The 26,761-nt window shown below is 47.2% G+C and overlaps 1 protein-coding gene and 1 non-coding gene across 2 annotated transcripts; both read right to left on the reverse strand.

The window, feature by feature from the left end:
* On the reverse strand, nucleotides 1-26,553 carry CTSC (cathepsin C). The gene is made up of 7 exons (XM_056858850.1): nucleotides 26,361-26,553; nucleotides 17,946-18,091; nucleotides 11,280-11,446; nucleotides 9,552-9,707; nucleotides 4,663-4,781; nucleotides 1,364-1,495; nucleotides 1-543 (listed from the first exon to the last, which is right to left on the reverse strand). Exons 1-7 carry the CDS (start codon nucleotides 26,551-26,553, stop codon nucleotides 44-46), a joined length of 1,413 nt encoding a protein of 470 aa, XP_056714828.1. The 3' UTR covers nucleotides 1-43.
* LOC130485719 (small Cajal body-specific RNA 11) lies at nucleotides 10,263-10,399 on the reverse strand. The gene has a single exon (XR_008933734.1). It is a non-coding gene; the product is annotated as a small Cajal body-specific RNA 11 (non-coding RNA).
* Nucleotides 26,554-26,761: the final 208 nt, after the last annotated feature.

A 26,761-nucleotide genomic window follows, 5' to 3' on the forward strand; every position in this document is an offset into this window, starting at 1 on the left:
AATATGGCTTCCTGGGAGGACGTGGCCTAAAACTCCACCGCCATTACACCTTGGTTATAGGAGAAGCAGCTACAGCTATGCTCTCAATAGCGCATTCGTCGGAGCCTCTGCGGATGCGGAAGTAGCCACCCTCACCCCAGGACTCCCCCCAGCTGTTCTTCACTATCCAGAAGGGCTCGCCGGTACGCGGATCGCTGCCGTAGCCCACAAGGAGGACAGCGTGATTGGTCAGTTCAAAGGGGTTGAAAGGATCCATCAGCCCTGTGTGGTGGTAGATCCCCCCTTGATAAGTAGGGAAGTCTGAGTACACCTCGAAGCTGACGGCCATCGGTCCGTTTTTTACAAGTTCGAGCTTCATCAGCGCTTCGTTGCATCCACCGTAAAACCCTCCAACGTAGTGGTAGTCAGATGTGTAGTAGTGGTAACAGTCCTTCTTGAGGGAGCAGGGGGAATCCATGCCGGTGTAAGGCAAACATGCCTCCTCGGCCATGCCGAAATCTTGAGCGTATTTCCCGATGAGGTAGGGGAATCCTCCCATACAACCTGGGGGGAAAAACAGAAGGCAGCTTTAGGGAGTGGCTCTAAAGACTTACTATGATTTACAGCACCAGCATTTTTACCATGCCTTTTCCCAAAAGATTTTAGAAGTAGAAGAAGAAGAAGAAGAGTTGGTTTTTATATGTCGACTTTCTCTGCCACTTAAGGGAGAATCAAACCGGCTTTAAGCAATCACCTCTTTAAGCAATTTGTTCCACTGCTGCTTCTAGATGTAGTCTTTGCCCCCCTTCTGAGAAACATCTCAACCACTCTCCCTCAACACCTTCCTAGAGAAACCAGCCACTTTTTCCTCCAGCCAAACTGTGGGTGAAAGGCTCTCCCAACCTCCTTTCCCCTAGTTAAGAACAAAGACCAACAGCATCCTGCACTTCCAGCAGTACCTTTGCTTCTGCCCATCCGGGAAAAAGCCTGTGTCCCGGCTCAAATTTTAGTTCTCCTTGGAGGCTGCACGTCCCATCTCAGAGCGAGTAATTGTCCTGAAGGTAGCTGGCTTTTCGGCTCTTGCTCAACTCAAAAGACGGCTCTCAAAATTAATTAAAATTAGGGGAGGGGCTGTGGCTCAGCATCTGAGTGGCAGAGCATCTGCTTGGCATGCAGAAGGTCCCAGGTTCAATCCCCGGCATCTCCAGTGAAAGGGACAAGACAAGTAGGTGATGTGAAAGGCCTCTGCCTGAGACCCTGGAGAGCCACTGCCAGTCTGAGTAGACAATACTGACTTTGATGGACGAAGGGTCTGATTCAGTATAAGGCAGCTTCATGTGTTATTAGCTGTTAACCGAGGCTCTCCTGTAGCCATTCTGATTACCTTGAGCATACTCCGCACAGGAAACAATCTGCTGGGGACTTAGAATTGGAGTCTGTGTATTGTTGGAGAGGATGCGAATCCGTGCTTCCAGCATGCCCATTGAAGAGAAGGCGTAGCAACTCCCACAGGATTCTGAGAACAAAAGGAAGTGATATTAGTCAATCAACAGTCACGTCTGGGACCAAGTTGCATGCTGGGCCAACTGCCAATGTGTTAGCAAACTGTGAGTGTGCTGTGATAAATAGATAGTAAGATTACTGCCTCCCATTGTAAATACAGAGTGGAGGCTGGCCCCTGCATCTCTGCATGATTTACTGTTCTGACCTTGGCTGCTTCCTGGTAGGTGAGGCTGAGAGAGCTCTAAGAGTGCTGTAACTAGCCCAAGGTCACCCAGCTGGCTTCGTGTGTAGGAGTGGGGAAACAAATCCAGTCCACCAGATTAGCCTCCGCAGCTCATGTGGAGGAGTGGGGGATCAAACCCGGTACTCCAGATCAGAGTCCACCGCTCCAAACCACCACTCTTAACCACTACACCACGCTGGCTCTCGTGAAGGTCCCAGGTTCAACCCCGCCACCTCCAGTTAAAGAATAAGGCAGTAGGTGATGGGGAATTCCTCTGCCTGAGAACCTGGGAGAGCCGCTGCCAGTCTGAGTAGACAATACTGACTTTGATGAACCAAGGGTCTGATTCAGTATAAGGCAGCTTCACGTATTCATGTGCAGGGAACCATCCCCTGCATTCTGCCACACACGATCCAAATTAAGGCCAGGGACTCGACATTCCCACCGCACACAAAGGCCATTTTTAATGGAACGAATTTTGACTATGGGACCACATGCTAGTACCAGATATGGGCTTCTCCTCTTAGAGAAATGGGGCACATTAGAGGCACACAGCGAAAGTACACACGTCTGCGAGAGGAAAACTCAAGGCTCAGTCTCTAGCAACTTGGCGCTGCGCTTGCTTCTCTACCCCCTCCTCTGCACTCCCGGCACTCTCTTCGAAACCTTGTCAATTTGACAGCCTGCGACGAGCTCTTGGTTGCCCCGGCTCACTCTGTAGACACACACGAGGCTACCATAGTAATTGCTTTCCTAATCTCAACAAAAATAAATTGGTTATTCAGTGCAGCGGTACATTCATGTGCTAACTAGGCAATATTGATGTCTGGGGGTAAGGAGGGAGAAAAGCCCGACCCAAACCAACCTGGGTTATCAAATGCAATCTAAGCTAATTTATAAAACCAACTGTTTTTCTGATGTTCTCCAAATTCAATTTTAACAGAGTTTAAATTGCATTACAGGCCTCTTGATCCATGGCCAATGGGATCACTTAAAACAAAAGGGTGATTAACAGGCATAAAGCACTCTTGGAAAGAGAACCATCCTTCTGAACGATCACTTTCTAACTGCTGCTATTTTTTTCCAGCTGGTTCTCTAAGGCAAGGGGAAGGATAATTCCCAAATAAGGGTTCGCAACAGCAATTCAGTGCTAATAAGAATGTAGCTCCTTCCTCCCCCATTAATTGTTCCTCCTCTCCAGTGATGGCCTTCAACCATTCCAGATGCAAGCCCCACTGATTGTGCCCCACAGAGATGCAAGCACTACCAGGACATATTTTCCTGCAGACGCACAGCTTATCTTCAATCACCCGGTATAGATCCTTGTGCTGTGGCAGCAGCAGTTGCTGAAGCAATGTTTTTAAAAATCTGCACAGCCCACCAAATCGCCAACAGCCAATCAGAAGCCCTGCTGGGCAAAAGCCCCACACCCATTTCCTAAAAACACCTGGCGGCCACCATGGCACCCATGGGCTCCACACATTGGGGACCCCAGCACTAGAGCATCCCAGTCCATGGGTTAAAGGCCACTGCTCTACAGCAGTCGCATGAATAAAAATCAAATTCTCAGGTACCCAATCACCAAAACGGGATGTAAAGGATGATCAAGCTTTATTCGGCAGGACCTGCTTCACTTCTCTGCTCCTCTGATCACCCAAGCTCTTGGGCATGTCTAATGCCACCCAGACGTGAGCGAGGAAGGGAACCTGGATGAAATTAGCACAGCCTGCTCAACCTGGGAACCTGGAACTTGTTATCCCCTTTCCTAACCCCTCTTCCCCGATCCTAAACTTCTCAAATGTTAGAAGCCTTTGAAAAGGACATCTGCCCTGTTCAGTGTGATGTTCCAGAAAAAAAATACACAGAGATCAAATACGCTCCCTCATTATTTCATCTTCTTCCATTTTGAAGACAAGAAAGGTCTGGGGAGATAACAAATGTTCTCCTCACAGAGAGACGGATGTGTTAATATCTCTGCAGTTCCATTATAAACAGGAGATAAACTTTGTATCCGGGGAAGAATGTCCAAGCAGGCTTTATCAGGCATTCTTGCATCTCTGGAAGATATAATCAAGTTTTTAAACAGATGTTGCAGCCCTCCTCAAAGTTTCCTTTGGGGAAGGGGTTAAAATAAGGAAAGAAGGCCCTGTGGTGCAGAGTGGTAAGCTGCAGTACTGCATTCAAACCTCTGCTCACAACCTGAGTTCGATCCCGACAGAAGTTAGTTTCAGGTAGCCGGCTTCAGGTAGCCTTCCATCCTTCTGAGGTCGGTAACATGAGTACCCACCTGGCTGGGGGTAAAGTGCAGACGACTGGGAAAGGCAATGGCAAACCACCCCGTAAACATAGTCTGCCTAGTAAACGTCGGGATGTGACGTCACCTCAAGGGTCAGTAATGACCCACTGCTTGCACCCTTTTTAAAAAAGATAAGGAAACTGCATCCAGTAGATAAGTCAAGCAGAGTCAGGTTGCTCCAAACAGGGATGGGGGGAGGGAGAATAATGTCAGAGCATTTCACAGTTCAAGATGCATTTGACTTGATGCTTGGACAGGCCTGAAATTAGGGAAGTGAAGACTGGCCAAAAACCAGACAAACCATATTTTGCAATGGATCAGGTCAACACCAACCAGCAACCCTCGCTGGGCATGATTTCTTAAACTTTAACACCCCTCTTCAACGCCCTGTTGTTTGTTCAGATATTTATATCCCACTTTTTGTCTCACGGGAGACACCGAAGCAGCTTACACCATTCTCCTCTCCATCGTTTTATTTTCACAACAACTTCCACCATTCCTCTGAAGTCATTTCTTTTTACTCTTGAACGTAAAAACCCCAACAGAAGAACCCAACTAGAACAGGCAAAGTCACAAGAGGAGGATTCCGTGTTTGATACCTTCTGTGTGCCTTGCAGACCAGACATTATCGATAAGTAGTCATTTTGAAAACAGGTCTTACCTTGATCCCGTACAGGGCTGACGTAGTTCACACCGTTGACATTTCGCCAGTCCCAGGAGGCAGGCAGGGAGGAGGCCGCTTTGATCACTTCAGCGGTCAGCGGGGCAGTCTTCGGCCTACTAGAAAAAGGATACACATTTTCCATGGTGAGGTTACCATCTCAACATGGGGGAGGGGAGGCAAGGGGAAGGGCCGTGGCTCAGTGGTAGAGCCTCTGCTTGGCATGCAGAAGGTCCCAGGTTCAATCCCAGGCATCTCCAGTTAAATGGGATGGGAAAACCTCAGCCTGAGACCTGGAGAGCCGCTGCTGGTCTGAGTAGACAATACTGACTTTGATGGACCAAGGTCTGACTCAGTATAAGGCAGCTTTGTGTGTTCTTGGGGAGGTGGTAAATGGTGATTTACTGCATTCTGCATGTTTAATTTTTGGAATTGGAAGCCGCTTTGAACCACAAGGGAAAGGTGGGGCATAAGTATTTTAACAAACCGTCTCCTGAAAACATAATTCTAGCTTTTGTGCACTATTTGACAATTTTGTACTGTAATGTAACTTGTGGGGAGGGCAATACAACCACTCGGCCTTGACAGAATATGCAAGTCTGTTCATATTAGCAATGACAGGTGGTTTTAGATTCAGGGGATCTAAGTGTCAAGCTAAGCTGATGCAATAACCTGGAAAGCCCCTAGAAGGCCTGAGACTGAGTTAAAGAGTTGCACCTGTAGGGTGACTCAGCCTGAAGGTAATGAGTTGCACCTGGAGAGTGACTCAGCCAAGTAACACTAATTGCTGCCTGGAGATGGCATCTGTATATAAGTGTAAGACTCTGTGAGTCTGTGTCGGGAGATAGTGGTGGAAAGAGTGTGTTTATAGCACTGTGAATAAACAACTGCATTTTCTACAAGCTCTACTGGTACTGGTGGTTATTCCTGGGCGTTGGCACAATCCGCCAGCTCCCGCAACAGGCCTAGCCAGAGGAGAGCAAAATAAGCAAGGCTGACCAGCTACACATTAACTTATTCCTAACTGCCTTCAAGCATATTAGAGGAGATGGAAGCGCTCTCTCAGTGGCTTGATGAGAGCCAGCAGGCCAGACAGGCGGGCGTTGTAGGGTTGCCAAATTCCACTAGGGCCTGAAGTTCTTGGAATTACAACTAATCTCCAAACTGGACTGATCAGTTCCCCTGGAGAAAATGGCTGCTTTAGAGGGAGGCATTATAGAGGGTCACTCAATGGCATTCTACCCTGCTGAGCCCCCTCCCCAACCCCCACCCTCCCCTCCCAGAATCTCCAACCCAGAGCTTGATGGGTTAACCCCCTCTCCCCCCAAACTCCGTCCTGCACAAGCCCCACAACCGGAGTTCCAGGAATTTCCCAAGGTGGATTTGGCAACCCTACAGCATAGGTTTGGACCTGTCATTGGCTGTGCACCTTCCCCCCGACATCAACCAAATTATCCACTGAACTCTGTTACCAGGGGAGGAAAACAACCTGGAACTCCCACGCTGGTGCCCTTACAAGTCCACGCTCATCCAAAAATGAGCTCACTCAAAGCACGGAAGAGACCCGCTACAGCTCTGGGCTACCTCTTACAAGGTCAGCTTTAACTGGAAATTTGGAATATTTCTAAGGAATGGGAGGGTTGCTACATTAAAAATTATTTTATTGGCATAACAAGATATTTTTAACATATTGTGTCATCTTGACCCAGGTGTGGGCCGTGAGCCATGTTTTAAGACACATGGACTATATATAAAGGCACACAGGATAATAGGTAAATATGTAATTTCAATTTAAAAAAATTGGGAGGGGTGTCATATTATTTATTAAGGTAATACTAGGATGTTTCACCCCTCTTTTTTTCTCCTTCCAAAAGGCTTTTATATATATATATATATTTACATTGTATTATGTCTGTGTAAATGTCAGGATGTGTATTGTAAAATTATGCATGTCTGACCACTGAAGAAGGCCTTTGAAGAGCTGAAACGCGTCTGGTCTTATTTTGGTCATTAGATGTACTAACATCAACTGTATAGGTGTTGGTAATATTTGTAAACATTTCTGTGCTTTTTAAGAAGACTTAGTTCAGGCCCTGTGTTTCTAAATACAATTGTGCACAATATATAATAAAATAAATGCATTTTTTTGTGATGGTAGATAGTGTTTAGCTCAACCCCTTTGGTTTCCTTTGCTAAAATCACGGCAACACACACACACAACAGGGATCCTTTGGCTCGTGCGTGACAACCCCCTGTGAAGAGTCCATTTCGGAGGTTGAAGAGAACCGCCAGGCAGAACAGGGGCGAAGACTCCACGGCAATCGCAACGCCAGTCACACAGGCCTTGTTTTTTAGCATTATACTCGAGCGCTTAATAGCGTGGAACTTCTGGACCTCTCCACTCTTGGCGAGAAAATTGCCTTCGGCAACAGACGCAATCCAACCGCAGACACCGAAGAGCCAAAATGATACTTAATACAGACGTCGCAGGGGCTAAAACACACTTCCCGAGCAGCCGTTTCGGGAGAACGTTAACAATAGTTAATGAGCTGCTGCTGAAGGAGGTTTGTCCTTGTCTGCTTACTGCTAAGCCACTTTCCCCCTCCCAGCCTTCGGCTAAAGTGCACCGTTTAGCAACCGAATGCATTTTGGGGCAGACGAGCCTCACCCTGCGTTATCGTTTCCCAAAAGTCACAGCAGTCCAGCCACTAAAACATCTGACGTCTACGGCACAAAGCCAGATCGCGCAAAGCGCGAGCAGATACCGTCATCTTCACATGCCTTCCTACCTCAACAGCCTCTTTTTAAAACCACAATAAGCTACGCTGGGGGTCGTGGACCTATGCGGATACGAAGAAGGGGCTGGAGTGAAGCAGAAGTGAGAAAAGCGGTCCCTCCCGGCCTCTTCCTTCAAGGGAAGCAACACTGGCAGACATTTCAGGAGGGGAGCCATGTTGGTCTACTTTAGAGAAAGGTTAAGTCCAGAAGCGCCTTAAAGACAAGCAAGATTTCCAAAGTATATGCTTTTGAGAGTTGAAACTCTCTGGCAAAACAAGCTTGGACTTTTGAGAGAATATACCCTGGTAACCTTAGGGTCTGCATATACTCTGGTAACCTTAGGGTCTTTAAGGCTATCCTGAAGGGGGTGATGAAGCTCCTAAGGAGCTGGCGTGACCCTGTGCCGACGTGCCACCTTATCACGGAATAAAGCGGCACCTACGCTAGCACAGGGTGCTAACATGCCAGTGCCAGGAAGCCATGCTGCTGCACGGGGCTTCACCACCAGCGGTGCGACATCGGCAATGAAATCCCAGAAGCAGGAGCCCGCACTGGCGTGGGGGGAGGGGCATTCCTGGGGGTGCAGCTGTCTTTAGGCAGCTTCCTAACTTCTTTGGACCCAGGAACGCCCCCTTGAGCTGTGGCGTTGGCACACCACCTTTTTTTGTGGCGGTGCATCACTGTTTGCTATGGGGGAATTTCCCTTTTTTTATTTTTTAAAGTGCTTTTATTTTATTTTTGGCGGCGTGGCTGTGCCATTCCTAACCACCACGGATCCTTCCCCTCTTCCTGTCAACCTTCCCCATTTTCCATTGTGTGCTGCCTTTTTTTTTTTAGACTGGTCTTAATCCCCCACAGGGCCTTGGTCTTATTTTGAAATATGCCTACTCAATGCGGTAACTGCAGTAGAAATCAACAGAGCCACACAACGGGAGAGACCCCAAAATGAGGTGGGGAAGAATTATATTATGAATGGACAAGTCCCAAGAAGAGTGCATGAAGCTTCTAACCTGCCAAGGAAAGGAGGATGCATTAGGAAAAGCCATTTGAAACCACAATAATTTCAAAGTGGTACTTAGCGTGCGTTAAGTAGGGTTGCCATCTCTGGGTTGGGAAATACCTGTTAGGGTGGAACCTGTGGAGGGTAGGGTATGGGAGGGACCTCAGTGTGGTACAATGCCATAGAGTCCACCCTCCAAAGCATCCATTTTCTCCAGGGGGACTGATCTGTATTGCCTGGAGATCAGCTGTAATAGGGGGAGATCTCCAGGACCCACCTGGAGGTTGGCAACCCTTGTTTAGAAAGTAAAAATGTAATTTGCCCAAGCATGCACATAAGGTCCGAATGAGGCAGTAGACAGAATGAGTACACCACTTTAATATGCCAGTGGTGAATTCCAGCTAAAAACGCTCCTTTGCAAACAAATATGGCGGTACAGCCATTTTGCCCTTCTGTACCAGTTATTTCTCTTTGCTGTGTTACTTGCAGTAAGTTTTATAACAGAGGTGACCGTTCCAAAAATCCATCACCTGCAGTCTTAAGTGGTACAGCCTTTCCTGAACACATGAAGCTGCCGTATACTGAATCAGACCCTTGGCCCATCAAAGTCAGGATTATCTACTCAGACTGGCAGCCTGACCCCAGGCTCTCAGGCTGAGGTCTTTCTCATCACCTACTTGCCTAGTCCCTTTAACTGGAGATGCCAGGGACTGAACCTGGGACCTTCCGCATGCCAAGCAGATGCTCTACCACTGAGCCAAGGCCCCTTCCCCTGCCATCTCATTCTTCAGAATCTATGGAACCAGCCTGACCATAGGCTACGGACCACAAATTGGTGGAATGAATGTTCAACCAAGTTGACACTCTGGGCAGGGCTGAGAATATGATTCATGCAGCTGCTTTATGCTGTAGTATCACAGCTCTAAGGACAACTGTGTAGGCTAGAGAAAGCACAGGGATTCAGCCTAACTTATTGTCATTAGTCTTCTGTATTACACAACCAACATCTGATAACACACTCCATTCTTTGGAAGCCAACGTGAGATGATCTAACCGTCTGCAGTCCTAAATAACAGACTTTTCATCTTCCAAGTAAGTAACACCTTCTTACTTTGGTATTCTGGACTTCGGCCCTCCGGCTCTCTTATGGAAGTCTTCCAAGGTGAGCGATCCATGTTCCTTGTAAGTTGTGGCAGTCCAGGATTTCTGAACAGCATTGATTGCCTTCACAAAGTCAGCACTGGAGAAATAGGGCCTTTTCAGATAACTGCAAACACAGAGACACACATATACACACAGGTTAAAAAGTTTAGAACAAGGAATACATGTGACTTAGCTTACCACAAAAAGCATCAGTTTCAACCCTCTACAGCCAAATGTGTCATGTATGATCCGAGCTTGGCTTGGACCTGCAAAAATCTCTGGATTCCAATATACAAATGACTATATTGAAGACAGTTGTTGGCACAAGAAGTGGTTTGAACACATGAAGCTTCCTTATCAAACCCTTGGTCCATCAAAGTCAGTATTGTCTACTCAGACTGGCAGCGGTTGTCCAGGGTCTCAGGCAGAGACCTTTTACATCACCTACTTGCCTGTTCCCTTTAACTGGAGATGCCGGGGATTGAACCTGGGGCCTTCTGCATGCCAAGCAGATTCTCTTATCACTGAGCCACAACCCCTCACCCCGATTGCTATGCAGTGGCAGGCAATGACAAACCACCCCTGAGCGTTTCTTGCCTTGAAAACCCTACAGGGTTGCCATGAGTCAGCTGCCACTTGACGGCACTGTCTACTACAACACACACAAGCATCCCACATAGGTGTCCTCTTGTGCCTTTGAGGGCTTCTCCACGCTCCACAGAAGCCCTCCTAAATTAAGAGGAATTTCATCTCCGTCCGCCCCCAAGCTCCCTACCACAGTCTTGGCAAGAGGAGCAGCAACTGAAGGCTGGACGGGAAAGGTTCTAGGAAGGCTGGTTCTAGGAAAGGCCTCCAGAGCTGTTCTGTAGGTTGCTGGACAATCAAGGGACCTTTGGGGAACGGTGCCTCATCAAATGCATATAGCATCACCCGATTTCTGAAGACAAAATGCCAAGCAGAAGCCTCAAGAAGAACCTTACTCCTGGAATATATACCCGCAAGCTGTGGAATATATACCAGCAAGCTGGGGAGGGGTCGTGGCTCAGTGGTAGAGCATCTGCTTGGCATGCAGAAGGTCCCAGGTTCAATCCCCGGCATCTCCAGTTAATGGGATTAGGCAAGTAGGTGATGTGAAAGACCTCTGCCTGAGACCCTGGAGAGCCACTGCCAGTCTGAGCAATCAATACTGACTTTGATGGACCAAGGGTCTGCTTAAGTATAAGGCAGCTTCATGTGTTCAAGCTCCTGTAGCTCTGAAGCCTCTGGTTTGACTGGAATTTTCCTTTTCTATAAGATACACCAAGATGCACATTTATGGTCCAGTAAGTCTTTGGACACATTTCTCCCCTAAAATTCAGCACAGGCCAACATAGTAGTTATTCCACATCCAAGAAAACTCTTCTTGTGGAGTTCACTAGGCAATTAGGGAAAGCAGGGGCTTTTTAAGCTCTCCAGCAACAGGTGCAACAGGCCAACCCAGTACACCTGAAACACAAAGGCCGTCTGGTCTCCAAAATGAGAGCCAGTTGGACAGGCCCAGTTGTCTCCATTAACTGAGCCTCGGGCCTATGCTTGAGAGATCACTTTTCTAGCTAGTTACTAAACCAAACAGCATTGCTAAAACACAGGCTGCTCTGAATTCCTTGGAAAAAGGGAGGGATAAATACTTATTGTATAGATTCCCCCTTTCGCTCACCTTCCATAGGTTGGCCAAACAGGCAGCGGATCTACACGAACGCCAGAGGACGGAGGAGAGACCTTCTGTCCAGTGAAACATGCCCAGTTACGCCCCAACACATCATGCACCCATCCTGGCAACGTCTCGTTACAGTAAGAGGTTGTCTTCTCCTTATCTACTTCATACTGGGGGGGGGGGGGGGAGAAAGAAAAAAAGATAAATTTTTCCATGCACAGAAGAGACACACCCCTTCCCCCATACAGGGCAGCCCACACTGCTACACTGAAGAAGCAGGACTGCCCATTACTGGCCTTGGACATCTTAGCCGTGGTCTGTACAAACCTACCCAAGCACACCCCTGCCACGCAGATGCCTCGCAGCCAAAATTCAACTGATCATGCAAAGACACCATTTTGCAACAGCTGCTACCACTGCACAGCTACTGTCTGGGGGCCCCAGAGGTCAACTGAAGCAGACCCTGGTCATTAGGAAGACAGGCCTCGTCATGATTTACCTCAGAGGACTACAAAGATGGGGTTTGGTAGACAAGGCCTTCTTGATATGTCAGTGTGGAAGGAAAAGCTTCATTTTAAGTTTTTGGTGATCAAAACACTGTTGGAAGCACTGTAGCCATGCAAAAGCTTCTCTCCTTCCTTTCACGTAAGAAAGGGAACAGCGAAACCCAGAACTGTTCTACCTCTCTTTCATGAAGCTGGCCTATACTGACAGAAGCAATTGATCAATCAAGGTCTACTCTGAGTGGCAGCCGGTGTCAGGCAGAAATAGCCTTTTAACTGGAGATGTCATGGACTGAACCTGGGACATTCTGTATGCAAAGCAAATGCTCCACCACGAAGTCCCCCCCATCTTACACAATTCTCTCCCCAACCCCAATCCCCTATCCACGAAGCAAGAGAACCTTATATCCAATTCCCCATTACAAATGACATTTGTCTAGGTGACCTCAAAATTTAAGCACATCCAACGTATGATGTAACAAGGTCACAGGGCTACTTCCCTCTTTCCCTGAGCCGCTTTCAAGACCTGGACACAGAACTGCTTACGTTTACTACAAGCAACCATTGTGTGAAGTTCACACTTCAGCCTATCAAGAAGGATCTTGTCCAATAACCTGTAGGGCCTGTAGTTGGCAGGCAGTTCCCACCTGCTGTCGGAGGAATGGGTAAGCTGCAAGCCTTCTTGAGAGGAGGAGGAGGAGGAGAAGAAAAGTTGGTTTTTATATGCCGACTTTCTCTACCACTTAAGGGAGACTCAAACTGGCTTACAATCACCTTCCCTTCCCCACAACAGACCCCCTGTGAGCTAGGAGGGGCCGAGAGAGATGTGACTAGCTCAAGGTCACCCAGATGGCTTCGTGTGGAGGAGTGGGGAAACCAATCCAGTCCGCCAGATTAGCCTCCGCCGCTCATTGATTCAGGAGAAATGGGCATACATGGAAAGCAGCAGATAAAGCTTTCAGAACGTTATCATCTCATGGCCTGTCTAAAGAGAATGGCGGAAGTTGCTTTTGCTGTATGAGCCTGGAGCCTCACCAAGCCCAGATGTTCTGCTGGAACCAGAACTGGCTCCTGTGTCCCAGTAGCAAAATGAAACCATTTCCCACAAAATTTAAGGATGTCATGACCATGATGATGGCACAGCAGGAGCAAATTGAGACCAAATGATGTGATCAGACCATGACACAAGACTGAAAGGCCAAGAATCTACAAATGGTGGCAGTCTGCCTTCTGAATAAAAACATTGGCCAGCCTGGCATAGTGGATGGGAGCACCAGACTATAATCTGGAGAATCCGGGTTGGTTTCCCGACTCCTATCCATGAAGCCAGCTGGGTGACCCTGGGCTAGTCACAGTTCTCTTAGAGCTCTCTCAGCCTCACCTCCTTCCAAAGGTGTCTGTTGTGGGGAGAGGAAGAGAAGGAGATGGTTTGATTCTCCTTAAAGCTGGTTTGATTCTTCCTTAAAAGGTAGAGAAAATCGGCATATAAAACTAACCCTTCTTCTTAAAAGCATTTCATTCAGGCCAAAATAAAATATTTCACAGGCATTTTCAGTGATCACCAACAGACCCCAATTTTCCATTGGAAAAGGGGAAAAGTTCTCTCCCCCCCCTCCCCACAGGACAGCTGCCCCCAAATCATTCTCCAGAGAGCCAGCGTGGTGTAGTGGTTAAGAGTGGTGGTTTGGAGCGGTGGACTCTGATCTGGAGAACTGGGTTTGATTCCCCACTCCTCCACATGAGCGGTGGAGGCTAATCTGGTGAACCGGGTTGGTTTCCCCACTCCTCCACATGAAACCAGCTGGGTGACCTTAGGCTAGTCACACTCTCTCAGCCCCACCTACCTCACAGGGTGTCTGCTGTGGGGAGGGGAAGGGGATTGTCAGTCGGTTTGATTCTCCCTTAAATGGTAGAGAAAGTCAGCATATAAAAACCAACTCTTCTTTACATGGGCATTCATCTCTCTCTTTCTCTCCTCCTCCCATCGGGTATAAATTAGTTATGGAGGCATTTGTAATCACGGGAACAATGTGGGGAAAGAGTTAATCCCCTCTTCTCAAGGACATTGGGTCCTTCCCTATCAATACCCCAGCGAATTTGGAGGAGACAAATCACACATCTAAAACTTCAGTCATTGAGCTCTAAGAAGCATTATGAGGTGGAATATATATAAAAATCCCACGCAGTTCCTGTCAAAATGGCCACTGAGCATTTTTATGCGGAAGACCCCGAGAAGCTTCTCCATTATAAAGAGGTTTCCAATAAACAAAACAAAGGTTAACAAAAATAAGCGCAAACAAGCAGTAAAATAAATCTGGCGAGTCAGATAAAACCAGAGCAGCAGACACACCAGTTGTTCTTTAAACACACCTGAAAAATAAATATCTTAATCTCGTACCAAAATAAAAATAATGAAGGCAGCCTCCCAAATCCATCTGAGGAGGGGTATTCCAAAGTTGGGGGTCACCAATGAAAAGCCCCTCACTATAGTCTTGTCAACAAGTGAACACATGTACAACCCCTGTACAGCGTACCCTTAATTTTTCTTTTTATGTTCACTGAGCAATTCTCATGTTACATTTAGTTCATGTACAGCCGAAGATGTGACTGAAAGCCCACATTTATCCAGTTACTACTCCCTGGTTTAATTTGTAAAGTGAACACGCATGGGATCTTTCTTACCAACAGCTGTTCACAGGTGAACAGGGATCATGTTACCAACCACTTGAGAGCAACAGGACATCTGCCTGGAAAGCAATTCCAAGGAGCCAGCTGCCGGCCACTCGACCGGCCTCATTGTGAATTAAACTTAGGAGTCGAAGTACGTCTGGCCTTCTTTGCCAACCAGCTAGTTTCATGCATGCAAGAATCTCTGCTTAGGATCACAGAGTTGGAAGGGACCTCCAGGGTCATCTAGTCCAGTGGTTTGCAACCTTTTTCCGACCGTGGCCCCCTTCCGACCTTGTTTCCTTCCTGTGCCCCCCCCCCTGTCCTACTGGTAGAAAGGTAGCTATTTAAATGTTTTGTTTGTAAATAGCCAAGGAACAAAGAAGCATAAACAGCCACACAAAATGCACACATGCAATTCTTATTGGGAAACTGAAATTTACAAAAAATACTCCACAAAAAGGGGATACAGCACGCTAATAAACAAAGCCTCTACCACTGTTTTCTGTTTTCTTCACTTCTGTTTTCTTTTCTCGGTCACTTCTCTTGTTTTCTTCACTTCTCACTTCCCTCCGTGGCCCCCCATTTATGCAATATTCAGCTGTGGTCCCCTTGGAATATCCTGGGGCCCCCTGGGGGGGCATATGGCCCCAGGTTGAGAACCACTGATCTAGTCCAATCCCCTGCACAATGCAGGAAATTCACAACTACCTCCTCCCCACACCCCCAGTGACCACTGCTCCATGCCCAGAAGATGGCCAAGATGCCCTCCCTCTCATGATCTGCTTGGAGGAGCGTCATGCCATGCAAGCCCCCACTTACATCCCGAAATGGCCTGGACAGAATAAACAAAAGAGGTTTCTCTCCTCTTTTTTTTATTTATAAAAACTAGAGCCACAATTTGTGCGTCTCTTGCAAGGGGCCAGGGAGAGAGACCCTAATCTGCACAGCTCACAACATCACAAGGTGTTCACAACCTTTGCGCAACACAGCTCAATGAGTACGGCCACATCGAAGACAGCTACAAAGTCCTCTTCACAAAAATCAGAATTCCAGATCCGTCTCAATGCTTCTGCAACCGAGCAGGAGGCTTCCAGGGAGATCTTTGCACTGGGGAATGTCAGCGGGGGAGTTGTTTACCCTTCTCCCACTTGCTGCTGGCAGCTAACTTATTAAGTTGCAAGTATAAGATAGCTGAAACGGCCAGAGCAAATATCAGCTTTCTTGGCACACACCGAAAGACCTTAAAGCTTAGCCAAAAAATGCTTGTTTCAGAATCCGTGTTGTCTCTGTGTTTTGACAGCACTGTGCTAGGTGCATCCATCTGCCTGCTAAAGAGGGCATCAGATTACCCTTGGCAGGGCCTAAATAGGAAAGAATACAAATTTAAAATCTTCACTAGATACTACAGTGATAGCCAGCTCTTTAATTCTTCATTACAGGCTTGCAACTGAAGAGCAACAAATCTGCTTTTCCTTGTCACTAGTATGGAAAGCTCTTTAAAACAATAGCTGAAGCACATTCCCGTTAATCAGGTTGCCACTTGTAACTTGAAAGTTGCCAGGTGAGAACCAGAATGCACTGCCGGCCAGGGATGGCGCTTGCAATTACCACTTGGAGGTGCAAAATAAATGCCTTGCTGGATGAGGTGATCGAGTCTGGATAGATGCCTCTGGGAAGCTTACGGAGTCATAGAGGTCTCTACCATGGGATCACCAATGATTAATAATTTGCCAGGGTGGGGGATGTACATGCCAGCCTTTTTCTCTACAGAAGGGGATTCTGTGCTCATCTAACCAATCTCCTCATCCGCTGTGTGCAAGAACCTAACCTGAACAATTTGCAAGAGGATTCACAACAAACCTTTCTGCTCATACTCCTCCCTCCCATTGAATCCATTATATTTGGCTTTTTCAAAAATTTCCAAGTTTATTAAAATAGAACCCAAAAAACATTGAAAAAAGGTGCACAGCTCTATCTAGGACTCATGGGTGTTGGTTGTCCCCTTGTATGTGTGTGTGTGTGTGTGTTAAGTGCCATCAAGTCGCTTCAGACTCATGGCGACCCCATGAATGAAAGTCCTCCAAAATGTCCTATCTTTGACAGCCTTGCTCAGATCTTGCAAACTGAAGGCTGTGGCTTCCTTTATTGAGTCAATCCATCTCTTGTTGGGTCTTCCTCTTTTCCTGCTGCTTTCAACTTTTCCTAGCATGACTGTCTTTTCCAGTGACTCTTGTCGTCTCATGACGTGACCAAAATACGACAGCCTCAGTTTAGTCATTTTAGTTTCTAGGGTCAGTTCAGGCTTGATTTGATCTATAACCCACTGATTTGTTTTTTTGGCAGTCCACGTAACACTCTCCTCCAACACCACATTTCAAAGGAATCTATTTTCTTCCTATCAGCTTTCTTCACTGTCCAGCTTTCACACCCATACATAGTAATAGGGAATACGATGGCATGAATGAATCTAGTCTTGGTGGCCAGTGACACATCCTTACACTTCAAAATCTTTTCTAGCTCCTTCATGGCTGCCCTTCCCAGTCTCAATCTCCTTCTGATTTCCCCTTACTATGCCAATAAAGGTGTCTGAATCTGATTGTCCTCACACTGCCATGGAAACTTTCTGCCTGAACACGTGTAACACCCTAATCTTCAGACAGTTTGAGGGGCTTGAAAGTCAAGACCCTAGCAAATATTTTGGGAAGAGGGGTTGGTTTGAAGAGCCTTCTTCTTCCCTACCCACCCCCTTTAAGCTCTCAAGGGTCTGTACACAGAATACCTAATTTTGAGGGAGTATAAAAATGTATAAAAAAGCCCATTCCAAACCTCTCCTGGGGATCTGACCTGCTTTGCCACAAAGCGCTGTCTCCCCTCACACGAGCCCACGCTGGACAAGCCCTTACCAAGAAGCAAGAAATATGACAGCCTACTCTGGGAAGTCCACCAGACTTGGGATCCATCTTCTGGAAGAGTCCCAAAAACCTTCTTCCCTTCATGCCTTCACAAGGGAGAAATGCCCCTTTTCAGTCAGCCACATGGTTAATGGGGTGGCCAAATGTGATTGCCAGTGTGGGGTAGTGGTTAAGAGTGTCAGACTAGTATCTGGGAGACCCATGGGCAAACCCCCACTTGTGCCATGGAAGTTCGCTGGGTGACCTTGGGCCAGTCACACTCTCTCAAAGTAACCCACCTCACAGGATTGTTGTGAGGAAAGAACGAAGGAGAGAAAAATGGTGTAAACCACCTTGGGTCCCCCCATCGGGGAGAAAGTCAGGGTATACATGAAATAAATAAATGTGTACAATTTTGGATAACAACTGTATCATTGTAAAAAATACAATTTAGAGCATTTCTGAACCAAAAGTGTTGACTTTTTTGGGTGCTGCCAGACAGAATTGCATGTGCTACTCAAACAGCAGACTTGGAAGCCACATTTCCTGACTGTACCTTACCATATTGTGAAAAACTAAGTTGAGGGGAAGGAAGTCTCGCTTACCTTAAAAAACGCAAACCACTTGTAGTTGTTCAACACCACCTCAAAGCCTTGGTTGTAAATTATTGTAAAGAAGCCACTGTTCCCTTCATTATCCTGTGCCACATCAAGCTTCTGGAGGTGAACCACTATTTTTTTCTCGATAGGCCCTAAAGAGAAGGGAGGGAGGAAAAAGTTACGCTTTCAGCAGATGAGCCTCGATGAGGTTATAGATAATGTGGGGCAGAACTCAGCTGTGGTATCTGCATTTTCATAATACTCTAGATATTATACATTCAGTGATAGTCTCCCTCCAGTCCAGTCGCCAGGAGGCACTTTCCCATTGGTTTCATGCTTCAGCCTCTCATTTATAAATGGACATTTTAAAAAGTGCTTTCCTTTGACTGGATTCTGCCCTCAGGGCCAGGCAAAGGGTTGCCTGACCATGACTCGGTCCAGTATCCACTAGCAAATTATAATTTCTGAACACTAACTTCAGAGTCACCTCCTCAGCTTAAGTTTCACACATGAACACATGAAGCTGCCTTATACTGAATCCGACCCTTGGTCCATCAAAGTCAGTATTGTCTACTCAGACCAGCAGCTGCTCTCCAGGGTTTCAGGCAGAGAGGTCTTTCACATCACCCACTTGCCTAGTCCCTTTAACTGGAAATGCCAGGGATTGAACCTGGGGCCTCCTGCATGCCAAGCAGATGCTCTACCACTGAGCCACAGCCGTTTCCATTAAGTTCACTGCCAGCAGACGTCGTGAGGCCCACAAGCACAGATGTCTTTGAAAGGGGGTCAGATTAATGGAGAGGGGCTCTTCTTGTGTTTCCACTATTTATTTATTTTTGCAATTCGGGGGTCCCCAACCTTTTTGAGCCTGTGGGCACATTTGGAATTCTGATAGGGCACGGTGGGTGCCGCAGGAGACACAGCCACCAAATGATCACAACTTAACTTCAGTACCACTGTGTAGATCCTTGTAATGTGGTGGCAGGTGCCAAAGCGCTACCTGGCCCCACCCACTTCCTAAAAACACCTGGCGGGCACCAGAAAGGGTGTCTGAGGGCACCATGGCAGCCACAGGCACCACATCGGGGACCGCTGATTTACATCATTTACACCCCACCTTTCTCCCCAATAGAGACCTAGAGCAGCCACACTTTCTCCCATTCCCCATTTTATCCCCTGTGAGGTAGGTTAAGCTAAGATTGAGAGATGGCCCCCAAGGCCACCCAGCAAGCTTCTTTGGCGAGCGAGGATTTGAACTCGGGTTTCCGAGATCCTAGTCGGACAAATCTAACCACCACCCCACACTAAGCTTTTTCTTTGTAGGTGGGGAGGGTGAGAAAACACAACATTTTTGAAAAACAAACGAACAGGGTAGAACAACTGAGAAAGAGAACCCAAAAAGGGTAAGTCTTCAAAAACATTCAAGAGAGAAGGTTGCTATTTATATACCACCATCTGGCCACCATAGACAAATTTATAGCAAACCCACCAGCCAATTTTAATGCAACCAGTGATTTTTTTAAAAAAGAAGAAGGGGAAATCCCCATACACTAATAACTGTTAAGGTTTCCAGTGGATGTCAGGAAATAAAGAGAAATGCAACAGACCGACATTCGATGTATGCACTAGAATTTCAGGAGGGGGACTGCTAAACTATTATTTACCAGGTGAGGAAGGATCAGTCCAGAAGACCCAGCTATACAAGAGACTGGTGTGACATACCCATGTGACTCACAAATAGAAACGGGGCCTCAGACAGAAAAGACCCCCACAATTGACGTCCCCAGCTGATGAGGCTTTGCAAATTTAGCACTAGTATGGCGTGAGTGTGTGTGTGTGGCCAGACTGTATCTCTAACCTTTGATCTGGACCTTGTTGGCAGTTTTGTCCCACATATTTCTTGGCTCGAAGCAACAAGTTACAGGGGCATGCATGCCAACACTTCAGGCGTTTGCAAAGGATGCTCTGGCCACTGAAAGCTTGTTTAGAAGAAAAAGAAGTTGGTTTTTCTACCCCGCTTTTCTGTACTGCAAGGGGTCTCGAAGCGGCTTATAATCACCTTCCCTGCCCCTCCCCACAAAAGACACCTTGTGAGGTAGGTAGGGCTGAGAGAGTTAACTGACTGGCCCAAGGTCACCCAGCTGGCTTCATGTGGAGGAGAGGGGAATCGAACCCGGTTCTCCAGGTTAGAGTCCGCCGCTCATGTGGAGGAGTGGGGAAACCAACCCAGTTCATCAGATTAGAGACCGCCACTCTTAACCACTATACCACGCTGTCTCTCATCCTGCTTTCCTCTCCCAACAGAGACCCGAACAGCTTACAACATTCTTCCTTTCTCCAATTTATCCTAACAACAATCCTAACGCTGCAAGGTAGGCTGAAAAAGTATGATTCATCCACGGACACCCAGTGAGTTTCCACAGCAGAGATTTGAACTCGGGTCTCCGGATCCTAATCCAACACCAGACTCTTGGTCCGATGGAAAAGTGCTAACCTTCAATTTTTCTATGTAGCCGAACACCACCCCGCCCACAAAATCCAATCTAAATACTACTGGTGTGTATTCAGTCCAGATATGGGACATTACGACTATATCAACCAGTTTTAAGTACAGATAACATCCTTAGCCAGCATAGTGCAGTCAACAGAATTTCGGGCTAGGATTGTGAAGACATGGGTTTAGACCTTCCTCTACTAAAAATCTCACTATGTGACCTTGGGCCAGTTTTTCCTCTTAGCCAAATCTCTTAGACAAAAAGGGAAACTAGGTGCAGGATAAAATGCTAACAGTTGAGAGTTGGCATGCCGGCTGCTTTACCTGTCAAATACTGTTAATCTGGCCACTTATCTGACTGGTCAAATATTGTTAGATATTCCACACACCTAAGGACAGCAGCTGCCTGCTTAGCCTAACTGTCTTTAGCTGTTCTCCATTAAAAGCTGCTGCTCCCCTGTTTCATTGATGCCTCTTTTTGAACAAAATTATTCTAAATCTAGGCAGATTTCAGAACCAAAGCTGCCGAGAAGAGCCACCACACAATCTCAACCTAACCTACCTTACAAACTAGCTGTACCTGAAGAAGTGAGCTGTGGCTCACGAAAGCTCACACCCTGCCAGAAATTTTGTAGTCTTTAAGGTGCTACTGGACTCTTGCTCTCTTCTACTACCTCACAAGGTTGTTGAGAGGATAAAATGGAGGAGACGAGAACAATGTGAACTGCCCTGGGTCCCCATTGAAGAAAAGGGCATAAAATAATCCCCTTCCTTGTTCGGTCACATTTATAAACCCGTATCCAACATCATTATAAGTTATAACTCTTTACACTAAGTTGAGTTAAATTTCATTGTTCCACACTAACAGTCAGCATGCGTCAAATCTGATGACAGTTAAAAAAAACATCTTTTTGGATGGCCTAAGAAATCCTTATTTCACAATCGCCCAGTCAGTCCGTCCTACTTCGTATTAGTTCAAGCTCCAGTGCTTCAAAACAGATTTATTTTTGCACAAAAGTGCTGAGCGAATTCATGTGGCTGAGTGAATTCATATGACATCCTCGAAGAAGGGGGAACTTCCTTGTTTCTGTCTTGCGCAAGCCACTGAACTTGTGATTTTGAGGAGGGAAATCAGAGAAATTGTGGTGAATCATCTGAAGGGAAGGGAAAATCACCCTTTCCTCTTCTTCTGAGGAAATTTTATTTGCATGTCCATCTGCTTTGCTATGACTTTTTCCCAGATATAGCAGAAGAGTAACCAAGAGCTCCAAGCTGTACCATAATTATACAAATGCTTCCTGCTACCCTCTTTTGCTCCCCCCTCCATGATAAGATGCAAGAGCTAAGAGGTCACCCCAAAAGAATGCAAATGTGGGGGACGTGGTCACATTCAAGCCCTCCCCAGGAAGAGATTCAATGTCTCCTAACCCATATTAGAAGCAGTTGCACAGGTTTCTTGCAAGCCTCAAAACTCTGCCCAAGCTGTTCCCAGCACAGTGCAGTGAGTAGCCTAGGAACTGGGAAAGCCAGACTGAAATCTCCACTCCATGAGCCAGCGTGGTGCAGTGGTTAAGAGAGGTGGACTCTGATCCAGAGAACCATGTTTGATTCCCCACTCCTCCACATGAGCGGAGGACTCGAGCCTGGAGAACGGGGGTTGACTTCCCCACTCCTACACATGAAGCCAGCTGGGTGACCTTGGGCTAGTCACACTCTCTCAGCCCCACCTGCTTCACAAGTTGTCAGTTGTGGGGAGGGGAAGGAGATTGTAAGCCGGTTTGATTCTCCCTTAAGTGGTAGAGAAAGTCAGCATATAAACAACCAACTCTTCTTCTTATAATTGGAAGGGACCACCAGGGTCATCTAGTCCAACTCCCTGCACGATGCAGGAATTTCACAACTGCCTCCCCCCCCACACACACCCAGTGACCCCCTACTCCATGTCCAGAAGATGGCCAAGGTGCCCTCCCTCTCATCATCTGCCTAAGGTCACAGAATCAGCATTGCTGACAGATGGCCATCTAGCCTCTGCTTAAAACCCTCCAGGGAAGGACAGCTCACCACCTCCAGGTCAGCTCACCAGGGGATCTTAAGCCAATCACTACTGCCCACTCTAACCTACCTCACAGAGCTGTTTGTTACAACTGGAAGGAAGGAGCAATGAAGTAAACTGCTCTGGATTCACCCATTGCAGAGAAAAGCAAGATATAAATCTGGCAGGAAAAGCTTGACCTACTACCTACCTACCTACCTACCCCAGGCCTAGTAAGACTCTACATGTAGGACTACAGACCCCAGCCAACCCCATAGCCTGAAGTGAGGACTGAGAAAATGGCAGGATTATCATAGAAGGCCATATCGAGACCCAGCACTCAGCACTGGGAACATGAAGGAGAAGCAAAGAAGAGTGCCTCTAGGTATATGCAGAGTGCCAGCTCCCTCAGGAACGAACACCATCTGCTCCAATGCTCCTGACATTTGGAAGATTTCCCATTACATCCAGTGGCAACAGTGGGAGAGGATACCAGCTAGGCAGGGCCTGGCACCTGGACACACATGAACACACGAAGCTGCCTTATCCTGAATCAGACCCTTGCTCCATCAAAGTCAGTATTGTCTACTCTGACCAGCAGCGGCTCTCCAGGGTCTCAGGCAGAGGTCTTTCAAGACACCTGCTTGCCTAGTCCCTTTAACTGGAAAGGCTGGCGATTGAACCTGGGACCTTCTGCATGCCAAGCAGATGCTCTACCACTGAGCCACAGCACCGAGAATCCCTGCCATCCTCCTTGTCTGCACAAGCAGGCTGTAACCTACACAGCAGAAATCCTTGGTGCGACAGGCAAGTAAATTCAGAAACATACAAATGGGAGGTATTAACTAGAAGTAACAGAAGTCCAAAGATTCCCTGGAAGCCCTCCCCTCCTAACTGGCTGGCATAACCAAGCAACGAAGCAACAAAAACACTTTGCATATTCTCAAGCGCTCAGACCCTTTTCACCTGTACGGGACTAGACAGGCCCTCTGATAGTCCAAAAAGCCCCTTTCAGCCAGAAGGCCCCAAGTTGCTTTATGCTGCAATGAAAGTTTATGGTACAATAAAATTTTCATAATAAAACAGACAGCAAGAGTCAACAAACACCGTGAAGTCAATAAGACACAGTAGCTCAGCTGTGCTACTGCCTTCCACTTTTAAATTTTACTGCTCCTTGTAGATCCAGCTTTAACGGCCCCTGCAAGGAACCTACAGAAATATTAAAAATAAAACAGGGGCCCAACACTACTTTAGACCAACCACTGGACTGATTCCAGCTTAAACTTTCCAAGTCAAAACTCCCTTCATCAGACGTAAAGGGCATGTATCCGGAAAGCGGAGGCATTTATCTTCACATCTAATTATCATTCTGGACCAAGTCCCCGCTGTACTTCTTGGTTCCTGTTTCATTTCAGAGGCAATAGGCTGATCTATATAGCAAACGCAAGCACGGCTGACCAGGCGCTAGCCCCCTATAATGCAACAGAACTGACTTCAAGGTCAGCCTAGCCTTAAATAAAGCGCGAAGACTTCCTCAAAGTTCAGAGGGGAACGCTAGGTAATTAGCAGCGCCTTCCAGGCTGAAATGCCCACATATATTTTTTATTTCTTCACACTGAACAGTCATTCCAGATATCACTGCGAAGCCTACGCATAACTGCTTCACATTTCTTAAGAGCCCTTTTAACGTCACTTTTGTATTTGCTATGCCCCCACATCAAAGCATTCACTGAAGGAAGCATGCAGAATCCCAGCCCGGCTTAGCTATGCAAACGATTGCTTAATGGCTATGCAAAAGGAGAGGCCGAGTGGGGGGGGGGGATTTGTTTGACTTTGTCCTCTTGCATCCAGACCGTGAATAGCCAGTTTAAAGGTCGGATTTAAAAAAGGAGCTGTGAGCGAACATCAAAATCAACCCTGCATAAATGGCCCCTGGGAACCCCTGGTCTAGATGGCAAACGCAAGCACAGCTAACCAGGCGCCAGCCCCCTCGAACTCAACAGGACTGACTTCGGAGTCAACCTACCCTTAAATAAGGCATGAAGATTTCCTCAAAGTTCAGAGAGGAAGGCATTTTACACACATACAAACAAATGCAAGAGTTTGAACATGGTCCTTCGAAAGACTAGGTGGAGGATTATTTTGTTGCAAACCTCAGTCTAGGGAGTTTAAGAAAGATGTAGACAAGCTGGAACGTGTCCAGAGGAGGGCAACCAAGATGGTGAGGGGTCTGGAGACCAAGTCCTATGAGGAAAGGTTGAAGGAGCTGGGTATGTTCAGCCTGGAGAGGAGAAGACTGAGGTGTGATATGATAACCATCTTCAAGAACTTGAAGGGCTGTCATATAGAGGAGGGTGCCAAGTTGTTTTCTGTTGCCCCAGAAGGTCGGACCAGAACCAACGGGTTGAAATTAAATCAAAAGAGTTTCCATCTAGACATTAGGAAGAATTTTCTAACAGCTAGAGTGGTTCTTCAGTGGAACAGGCTTCCTCAGGAGGTGGTGAGCTCTCCTTCCCTGGAGGTTTTTAAGCAGAGGCTGGATGGCCAATGCTGATCAGCAATGCTGATCCTATGACCTTCGGTAGTTCATGAGAGGGAGGGCATCTTGGGCATCTTCTGGGCATGGAATAGAGGGCACTGGTGGTGAGGGGAGGAGGCAGTTGTGAAATTCCTGCATTGTGCAGGGGGTTGGACTAGATGACCCTGGTGGTCCCTTCCAACTCTGATTCTTTTTTTTTAAATAAATTTTTTATTATTTTTCCAGATCACATAGTTTAACAACTGACATAAACAATAAAAAGTAACAACAAATAGGAAACATTGTTAAAGATATTTGTGTATAATCAAAGAAATATTGACTTCCCCTACACCTCCCTCCATCTTGTGATAAATTAGTAATCTCTTTTGCATAAAATTCTAATCCTGATATTGTTGCTAATATTTATTAATAGTTAGTACTATCATATAAAAGAAAGAAAAAAGGGAAAATAAAATAAAAATAGTGAATCTCGCTAATAATAAATGGATTAGTATAGTAGAAAACATTTAATTACTTCCATTAAAAATTAACTCTATGATTCTACGGCCATTTATGCATGGGACGTTTTGCCGCTCTCTAGATGCACGTTTTCCCCATCTGAATTCTCAAAACTCTGCATGGGGGCTTAGTATTGAGTTTTGAGAATTCAGATGGGGAAAACGTGCATGCAGAGCGCGGCAAATCCAAGGCCAAACCTCCCAGGTATAAATGGCCAGAGCCCAGCAGCACCTTAAAGACTAACAAACATATTTTCTGGCAGGGTATGAGTTTAGTCTTGAAGGTGCTCCTGGACTCTTGCTCTTTTCTACTACTGCAGACAGACTAACTAAGCTGTGGCTCACAAAAGCTCATACCCTGCCAGAAAATATGTTTGTTAGTCTTTAAGATGCTCCTGGACTCTTGCTCTTTTCTACTACTGCAAGCAGACTAACTAAGCTGTGGCTCACGGAAGCTCATATCCTGCCAGAAAATATGTTTGTTAGTCTTTAAGATACTACTGGACTCTTGCTCTTTTCTACTACTGCAGACAGACTAACTAAGCTGTGGCTCACGGAAGCTCATACCCTGCCAGAAAATATTTTTGTTAGTCTTTAAGGTGCTCCTGGACTCTTGCTCTTTTCTACTCCTGCAGACAGACGAGCACGGCTCCCCGCTGCGAACAAATGGCCTGAAAAACACTTCCTCGCAGTGCAGAGAGGAAATTTTGCACGCGGATTTTTGCACGCGTGCAAACGAAGGCGAGAGTTTGCATGCGTTCGCACCCTTCGAAAGACGAGGCGGCGGGTTGTTTTGCTGCAAACTTTCTCGGGGGACGGGAGGGGAGGAGCGGGGAAGGCCCCAGCCGGGCGCACTTACCCACTTCCGAGCAGTTGAGGCGGCTGTCCGCGGCGCCTCGGCCCCGGCCCACCTGCAACACCCAGGTGCCCTCCAGGTCCTCGAAGGTGCAGTTGGCCGGCGTGTCGGCCGCGCTTCGGCCCAGCAGCAGGAGAAGCAGCAGCAGCTGCAGCAGGGCGGCCGAGGGGAGCCGGCCGCGTGCCAAGGGAGCCATGGCTGCAAGCGCGCTGCAAACGCGCCCGGCCCCGGGAGCGAAAGAGAAAGGGGCTCGCGCGCCCCGCCCCGGCTTTAATCCGCCCCCGGAACGCACGGCCGCCAGCGACCCGCCCCGGGACGTCACGTGTGGACGCGAAGCGGGTTCGCTTCCTCTTCGGGTTGCTCCTTCTGCGGGAGCGCCTGGAAGCGGGTTTGCTCGGAAGGAA

The sequence above is a fragment of the Euleptes europaea genome, chromosome 12 (assembly GCF_029931775.1).
Source record: "Euleptes europaea isolate rEulEur1 chromosome 12, rEulEur1.hap1, whole genome shotgun sequence".
Lineage (NCBI taxonomy): Eukaryota > Metazoa > Chordata > Lepidosauria > Squamata > Sphaerodactylidae > Euleptes > Euleptes europaea.